We start from the raw sequence: 8,867 nt of genomic DNA on the forward strand, positions 1-8,867 counted from the left end.
TGAATAGAAAAAGTCTTCATTGACGGTTGATTCTAGGGTTTTGAAATACCAGGGTTTTGGTTTCGGCAAACTTCCGATGATTGGAATCGGACGTTCGTAGATTCTAGAGTTTCGCCTCGAAACGATTGTGATATATGGAAAAAGAGAAGTTCTAACATTTCTCTGAAGTTTTTTTTTTGGAATAAATTCCTACAGTGTTCCAAGGATGGAACTTAGTCTTTTCCTAAGGTTCTTGTCCTAGGCTTAAGTGAATCGATCGTGCTATACCTTTTATCGATTCGGATACAATCCTTAGACTTTTCCTGAACTTTCTCCTTCATAAATTTATTTCATTCGATAAACTCTTGTTCAGGTTTTTCCTTCACGATACGTCAAGCCTAATCGTAAATGGAAATCTCTTCCACTTATTCTAAGCTTAAAAACTTGAGTCTTACAGGTTTGCCCCCATCTCCTGGTGTTGTGGCGCCTGATAGCGCACAGGGGCAGGGACATGGTTAGGCAATGGGATTTGGTTAACCCCTGGTGCTGGCTGAATTTCGACTGGTGCCCCCAGGGCTGTACCTAGTCGATCCATCTGACGTGTCAAATGCTGATTATTGGCATTATTATTTTGGAGCTCAGGGTTAATTAGTTCACCTATCTGTCGAGATAGCATGTTAACCATTTCATGGTTACTATGGAACTTTTCGTATCATGTGTCCGTCGAAATCTTCAACCACATATCGCTGAACATGCGTATTGGTCAAGGTAATATTTCGACTTGGCCTTGCCTTTGCTGTTTTACTTCTTAACTTTTCTTTCCATTTACAGCTGAAGTCATTACTCAACCGGCCCCTCGAATTATTTCCCGAGTGGCCCACTCCTCTAAGGACAAGCCGATCGAGGTTGAGGATGATGATGATGAGGACGATAATGTCAGCCTTGCTGACAAACTCAAGGTATTTTCCTTTTAGCTTTTCCTTTTCTTAACTTCTTTGGAATATTGACTAATATTTTCTTCGACAGGGTCGAAAAAGGAAAGCTAAACCTACTGCTTCGGTTAGCCAGAAGAAGGCCAAGGGAGCTGGTGCTTCTACAACCAGCAAGGCTTCTACATTGGTATCTGATGCTCAGCTTGAAGTCGATGGCAAAGAAGGTGGTGGCGACGCCGCTATTCAGGTATGTTTCTTATTTTCAAGAGTACCTTGCGACATTTTAATTTGTGATTTCTCAGTCAGATCGAGTTTTGCTTTTTTCCTCAGGCTGATGTCCATGAACATTCCACTTCCAATGCTCCATCCCGTGGAAATTCTCCAGCTCCCAACCCTACAAAATCCAAAGTTGGGGGCGTCAAAAAGCCTCCTAAGGCTGCATCCTCAGTTAAAAAGACCTCGACGTCTGAGGGAAGGAGGAAGATTAGGAGCAAATCTGGTCACAAATCTCCTCACCGTTCCAAGAGCTCTACCAACTCAAGCTCTTCCAAAGGGTCAACCCGCCAGGTAATCATCCACCCTTATAACTTTTCCACGTTCTGGTGGTTCCTTGGATATGCATCCTAATTTACCAAAGGGGCCACTAAAGAGGCCTAAGCTGACTTTTCTGATTTTCTCCTGTAGGAAACTCAAGGTGCAACTTCTCCCATTCGTGAAACAGAAACTCTTCCTGACAAGGATACTAGCCCCGTGCCTCCTCCAAAGTCGACTGCTATTGTGCAACTTTCGCCTCAAGCCAAGGGCGGCCCTTCATCTCATGTGTCTAGTGAGAAGCTTGATACCTTATTTGAAGAAGACCCCCTAGCGGCTTTGGATGGCTTTCTCGATGGCACTTTGGAATGGGATTCTCCGCCTCGTCAAGCTGATGCTACTGCTGAGACTGCTCAATCCAGTGGACTGGCCAACCTCCAGCAAATTGAGGAAAGCCTGGGTCGACTGAAAGCTATTGTCTTCGACAGTGGGTTCCTTGACCAAATTCAAGCTGATTCTCAAATGAGTCATACTGCTAAGGAATTGCTCGTCTTTCTTCTTGGTCAAAAGCTTGATTCTCGCCAGACTGCTGCTTTGGCCGACCTTCAATCTTTTTTGATGGATGCTTTAGCCACTTTTCATCAAGCCAAGGACGTGGGCCAAGCTGTTAGCCTCAAGGAAGCTAAAGCCTCTTCTGGTAAAGCTCAGGTTGCAGCGATGAAAGAAGACTTCAAGAAATTCACTGCCAGGAAGGTTTTGATAGCAGATGAAATTTCTGATGTCGACACTAAACTTGAGGAGCTGCGTCGAGAGATTGCCAAGTTGGAGAAGAAACGAGCTGATTTGGTCGAGGAAGGCCCTGCTGTGAAGACTCAGTTAGATGCGCTCACTACGGAATCCAAGGCTCTGATCATCTCGACGAAAGAGGTTATCAAGGACTTGGAGGTTGATCGGGCTGTCAAGAGGGATCTCGAAGCCAAGATCGCCACCTTTGCTGACCGCTTGAGTTCTTTCAAGTCTCAATTCTAGGATTTCTCTTTTCATTTGTCAGTTTGTAAGGATGACATTATTTTGATCATGGCTTTCGATGCCAAACTTCATGTGCTTATTCGACAATGTTTTTGGCACTTGAGCCATATAATTTGACATTTAATTTGTCAAGTCTTTTCAGTTTCCACTATGCATTTATGTTTCATTTTCTGACGGCTACTTACTATCGTTGCGCCGTTCAAACTCCATCGCGCCCTTTATGTAGTCGTTGCTTGATTTCTGGGAAATAGGCCAATTTATTGCAGTCTTTTACCACGTTTTCTTGATTCAACAAAAGTCTTTGTCCATTAAAGGCCAAAGTTATTTACGATGGTAGTGGTAATCTACGTGGCCTGTAACCATAAGATGAAGAGTTGGCAACTGATCGCCATTAATTAATGTAAACCTTTGTTGTTATACTATAAATAGAGCGTTCTTTGTTACTTTTCTTCAGTAACTTCTTCAAACTCCTCCTTACTTTTCCAGTAACTTCTCCAGAATTTCCTTCCCGTTTCTACAAACTCCTTCAACTATGGCCAGCCGTCGTCTTCTTAATCAAATCCGGAGTTTGGCCTTTGATCAGGATTTGTTTTGGGAGCTACATTCTTCTCTCTCCTTGGCTGAAGAGCTTAATGGGCTCATCAACCAACTTCTGGAGCGGAATATCGTTGCTTCCGTGAAAACTCCTCTCCTGGAGTTCCTGGAGTTCCTGAATGAAGCGGTGCCTCTGTATGAAGAACACCGAGAATTCACTGCTCGAGTGTTCTTTGCTGAACACCAAATTAATGCGAAGATGGAGGAGTTCGACGAGTTGAGGGCTGCTGATGACCCGGGATTTAAGGCTATTTTTCTAGTTTATTTGCATGCATTTTAATATATTATTTAAGATATTTTAGTCATTTTAGGTCACTTTATGCTTATTTCATGAATTTTATTATTTTTGTTTGGCTTTAGTATTTTTCTATGTTTTATATTATTTTCTAGATATTATTAGGATTTATTTACTTTAATTTAGGATTAGATAAGTTTATTTTAAGGTGTTATCTTATTTTTATCTCTTATCTATTTTTATTTGCTTTATTTTAGGAGAAGATTTGGAGAAAAAAAAAAAGGAAATCATTAAAAAAACGGAAAATAAAGAATTATGGACGCTGGAATCCTGTGTAGCGCATGTGCACGACGTTACCATGCTCCTGCGTTGTGATTGTGACACGTGGATGAGGATGGAAGAAGATGTATAAGATCCAAAGGGGTTCCGATAGGGTGCGTCGCGGAACAGCGCTTACAATACACCAGACACGCCAGATTTGCCAGATACTCATCCAACGCTCAAGATTCACGAGGGTGTACCGTGTTACTGTGAACCTGACTGCACAGGATCATTTTCTGCGCCAGAAAAGACAAAATAGGCTCAGATTACGAAAATCACTATAAAATCAGTTTTAAACCTATTTTTTGGGATCTTTTTCATCTTTCTTTTCTCCAAAACTTAATAAACACCTTTGGGAGACTTTGAGGCAATTTCTTGGTGGAGAGGAAGGCTAGGCCCTTGAGGGCCGGTGTCAGGGCCATGGAGGAGGTGACAGCTTCTCCGGACGTCCATGGCTCCGTTCTATTTTGGGTTTTGTTTTTCTCTTTACCTATTTTATTGTTTTGACTCTCTTTTGGTATTTGGAATGACTTAATTTGATTTTTCTTTCTTGTTCAATATACTTTTATGCAATTATAAGTATGAATTTTCATTATTTGGTGTTTCCCTCTATACTTAATGCTTCAATTGGTTAATTGGTGATTTAAAGAGTTCATATTAATTCGTAAATAGATTGAGAAATTGATATGAGTTAATGTAGCTTAGTTCATAGAAAGGGGAACAATTCCTATGTCTTAGGTTATTGATCCTCTTTGCGCGTTCATGTATCTTTTGCCAATATGATGCTTTTTAGGATTTGCATGACAATTGAGAAGTTGGTGTGAATTTAGTTAATGAGAGAAACCACCCTTGCATCAATCATCTTAAGAAAGACATGTCTTAGGTAGGGTTAAGGTTTTCTAGGTGACAATAGGAGACATTAACTCTTAGGTATGAATATCATGAGTTGGAAAAGAGATCTAAACCGAGTGACAAGTCGGGATACTCACCTCTCTAGGATAGGATTATCTAGTAGGAACTATTAGGATTTCTTGAGTGACAGTCAGAGATTCTATCCACTAGGACATGAACTTCTTGGGTTAGGAACAGAGCTTGGGAATGTCTTATCGAGTATGTATGTGCTATAATGCTCCTTTATGATCACTAGGACTTAAGGAATTAAGGCTAGGTTCTTAATTGGTAGATTCACTTAGCTAAGAAATTAGTAGGTGAATAACTCTTATCGACATCTTAAATGTTAATTTCATCTTATAAACGTATATTGGTTGAGAATAAGTTGTAAATCAAGTGAACTCATTTTCCAAATACGCTTTCTTCTTTGTTTACCTCTGTGAACTTCTTTTATCGCTTTAATTATAGTTTTTTCCTTTATTTAAATAAACCCACATTTTACTTTTTAAACCATTCATCCATCATCTAGCTAGTGAGATTAATACGTAGCAACACAATCCCTGTGGAGACGACAAAACCCGATACTATACTACGATTGAGTCTTGAAAGGGATTTGATAGTAGTTAGTGGAGGAAAACCTCTTCATTAAATATCCTTTCATCAGCTGCTCTGGATCAAGTGGGCCCTGAGGAGAGTGTGGGAGCTCTGAAAGTCTTGGTTGACAAGCTTTCCACTACTGCCCGTGAGGAGCTGGATCTTCGACAGGAGAAATCGCGACTGGAAGCTCAACAGGAAGATGTACTGAGGCGCATGGAGCCTCTAAGGGCTAGATATAATAGTTATAGGGCCAACCCTCCTTTTTAGAGTTTTTTTGCCATATTTGTAATGTTTCATTTTTAATTAATAAAACATTCGATTTTGGCAATCTTTTCCTTATTTTCCTTATTCGATGTTTACTTCATGCAACATTGGCTTATACGCTTTTAAGTACTTGCCATTTATTGTCATTTGTCGCGTTCTATCCCCTAATTCTTTAATCGAATAAGCGTTGCCGGGAAGCACTGTCTCGATTTTGAAAGGGCCTTCCCAGTTTGGAGCCCATTTTCCATAACGTTTGTCTTTTTTATTAACCGGCAAAATAACCTTCCACACGTAATCGCCAGGCATAAAAGACTTAACTCTAACCTTTTTATTGTAAGCTCTAGCGATACGGTCCTTTTGCCTGGTAAGGGTATCCAACGCCAATAATCTTTCTTCGTCAATATTGACTAACTCATCAAGCATCATATTCCAATAATCTTCGCTTGGAATTTCCTCCTGCCTTTGGATTCTGCATGACTGCAAATACACTTCTGCTGGCAGCACTGCTTCTTGGCCATACGCTAGTCGAAATGGTGTTGCCCTGGTAGCTTCTTTAGGTGAGTTCCTGTAAGCCCAAAGCACTTGGCCTAAAGTTTGATGCCAGCTTTTGGGTTTTCGACCAACGTGTTTCTTAATCAAGGAGATTAATGTTTTGTTGGCCGCTTCTACCTGGCCATTCGCCTGAGCATAATAAGGAGTCGAGGTTAGGAGTTTTATACCCCAAGATTCCGCGAATGATGCCACTTTTTGACCCACGAATACTGTGCCTTGGTCTGTAGTGAGTGATTCAGGTAACCCAAAACGGTATACTATGTGATTCTGAATGAAATCGATCACTGTGTCTTGGGTAACATTTTGTAGGGGAATTGCTTCTACCCATTTGGTAAAGTAGTCTATAGCCACTATTATATACCTATGCTGCTAGGAAGAGGATGGGTTAATCTCACCGATTAGGTCCAAAGCCCACCCCCTGAATGGCCATGGTTTGATGATTGAATGCAGTACACTTGCTGGCACATGTTGTATCCCTGCATGCCTCTGGCAATCTTGGCATCCTTTAGCATACTCCATGCAATCCTTCATGATAGTAGGCCAATACATCCCTTGTCGAAATAGGATCCACTTCATCTTGATTCCTGCCTGGTAGGAACCGCATAATCCATCATGGACAGCCGAGGTTGCTATGAATGCCTCATCTTCGCTTAAACACTTTAGTAGTGTTCCGTCGACATTTTCCTTGAATAGTTCGTTGCCCATGATAACATAATTCATAGCCCTATACTTGATTTTTCTATCAGTAGTACCCACGGGGTTTTGCAAATAATCGACAATTGGCTTTCTCCAATCATTAGGTGTCATATTGTTGATGACTAAGATGTCGAGATCAGAGAGATTTAATTTTTCTTTGACTTCAATTAGTTCTTTCAGTCTAGATCTATCAACCATGTACCCTGATGCAATTTGTGCCAATTCATTGGCTTCTTGGTTGTCTATCTTAGGAACGTGACCTATTCCAACATCGTCGAAGTTAGCCAACAAATTATTCACTTTTACATAATATCTGGCTAGGTTTTCGCTAACACACTTGTATTCCTTGGTGAGTTGCTTTATCACCAACTCAGAATCTCCTTTTACGACAACGTTCTTTGCCCCCAAAGCTAGCAAGATCTTGAGGCCTGATATCAATGCCTCATACTCAACTTCATTGTTTGAGCAATTATCCTTGATCCTAAATTTGAATTTAGTGGGGATGCCTTGCGGGGACATTATGAACATCCCGATTCCGGTTCCATTTTTATGGCTGGAACCATCGAAATATAACTTCCAAGGCTGTATGCCCACGTAAGTTACGATTCCTTTAGGCAAAGTATGATCTGCTAAGAAATCAGCAACTGCTTGCCCCTTAATTGCTTTTAATGGGACATAAGTTAGTGAATATTCGGTTAGGGCCAAAGCCCATTTACCAATTCGACTGTGCAAGATAGGTTTGGATAACATGTGCTTTATTATATCATAATGAGAAAAAACCATTACATCAATTGGCTTTATATAATATTTCAGCTTTACACAGGAGAAGTACAAGCATAAGCATCATTTCTCGATCATGGTGTATCGAGTTTCTGCATCATTCAACACCCTACTTAAGTAAAATATGGCCCTTTCATTGCCATCTTCATCTTCTTGAGCCAGCATGCTTCCAATGGTTTCATCTGTGGCAGAGATATACAGCTTCATTGGCTTCCCTCCTATAGGTGGTGCCATCACAGGTGGGTTGGACAAGTACTCCTTGAGTTCATCAAATGCTTTTTGATGTTCTGCTTCCCAGCGGAACACATCTTCTTTCTTAAGTCGAAGAAGTGAGGAAAATGATTTGGTCTTCTCGCTGAGGTTGGCAATGAATCTCCTCAGGAAATTAATTTTTCCCAATAACGACTGCAGTTGTTTCTTGCTGGTTGGTGGACTTGTGTCGAGAATGGCTTTAGCTTTGTTTTTGTTGATCTCGATGCCCTTTTTATGCACCACAAAACCCAAAATATCACCTGCAATAACACCAAAGGCACATTTAAGGGGGTTCATCTTTAAGTCATATTTCCTCATCCTCTCAAAGGATTTCCTTAGATGCGATAAATGGTCATCCCTTGATGGGGATTTCACCACAATATCATCAATGTAAACCTGCATGAAAGTTTCAATAAAATCATGAAAAATGGTATTCATTACCCTTTGGTAGGTCGCGCCAGCGTTTTTCAACCCAAATGGCATGACCACCCATTCATATGTCCCCAAGGCACCAGGACATCGAAAAGCCGTCTTCGACACATCCTCTTCTGCTATGAAGATTTGGTTGTAGCCTGAATAACCATCCAACAAGCTTAAGTATTCGTGACCAGCAGCTGAATCCACCATCATCTCAGCAATAGGCATATGATATTCATCTTTTGGAGTGGCAGCATTAAGGTCTCGAAAGTCAATGCAAACTCTCATCTTTCCATTCTTCTTGATCACTGGGACCACGTTGGCTAACCAATCCACATATCGAGCCGTTCTGATGAATCTGCACTTGAGAAGCCTTTCGATTTCTTCCTTAATTTTTACCAACACATCTGGATGGAACCTCCTGGGCAATTGCTTGACTGGTTTCTTGTCTTCCTTGATGGGTAACTGCAATTCCACCAGTTCTCGACTAAGTCCTGGCATTTCATCATAATCCCAAGCGAAACAGTCTTTGAATTCCTTGAGTAATTTCACCATCCTATCCTTTAACTCTGGGTCAATAAGAGCACTGATGTATGTTGGCTTCTTCTTTGAGCCATCACCTAAGTCCACTTCTTCCAAAGGGTCCTGAGCTTCCATTTTCTTGGAAACGTCGATCATTGGCTTCTCGAAACCCAATGGGCCATCATCATAGATGCAATCTAGCCTCAAATTGCGGAGATCTTCGGATTCTTCGACGCTCTGCTCGTCTTCTTCCAAGCACGTGCTATCCTTATTTG

The 8,867-nt window shown here is 41.1% G+C and overlaps 1 protein-coding gene across 1 annotated transcript; it reads left to right on the plus strand.

The window, feature by feature from the left end:
- The first annotated feature begins 731 nt into the window (after positions 1-731).
- On the plus strand, positions 732-2,471 carry LOC130727559 (uncharacterized). Its single transcript, XM_057578718.1, has 5 exons — positions 732-747; positions 811-938; positions 1,006-1,158; positions 1,242-1,478; positions 1,596-2,471. Exons 1-5 carry the CDS (start codon positions 732-734, stop codon positions 2,469-2,471), a joined length of 1,410 nt encoding a protein of 469 aa, XP_057434701.1.
- The last annotated feature ends 6,396 nt before the right edge of the window (positions 2,472-8,867 follow it).

The sequence above is a fragment of the Lotus japonicus genome, chromosome 1 (assembly GCF_012489685.1).
Source record: "Lotus japonicus ecotype B-129 chromosome 1, LjGifu_v1.2".
Lineage (NCBI taxonomy): Eukaryota > Viridiplantae > Streptophyta > Magnoliopsida > Fabales > Fabaceae > Lotus > Lotus japonicus.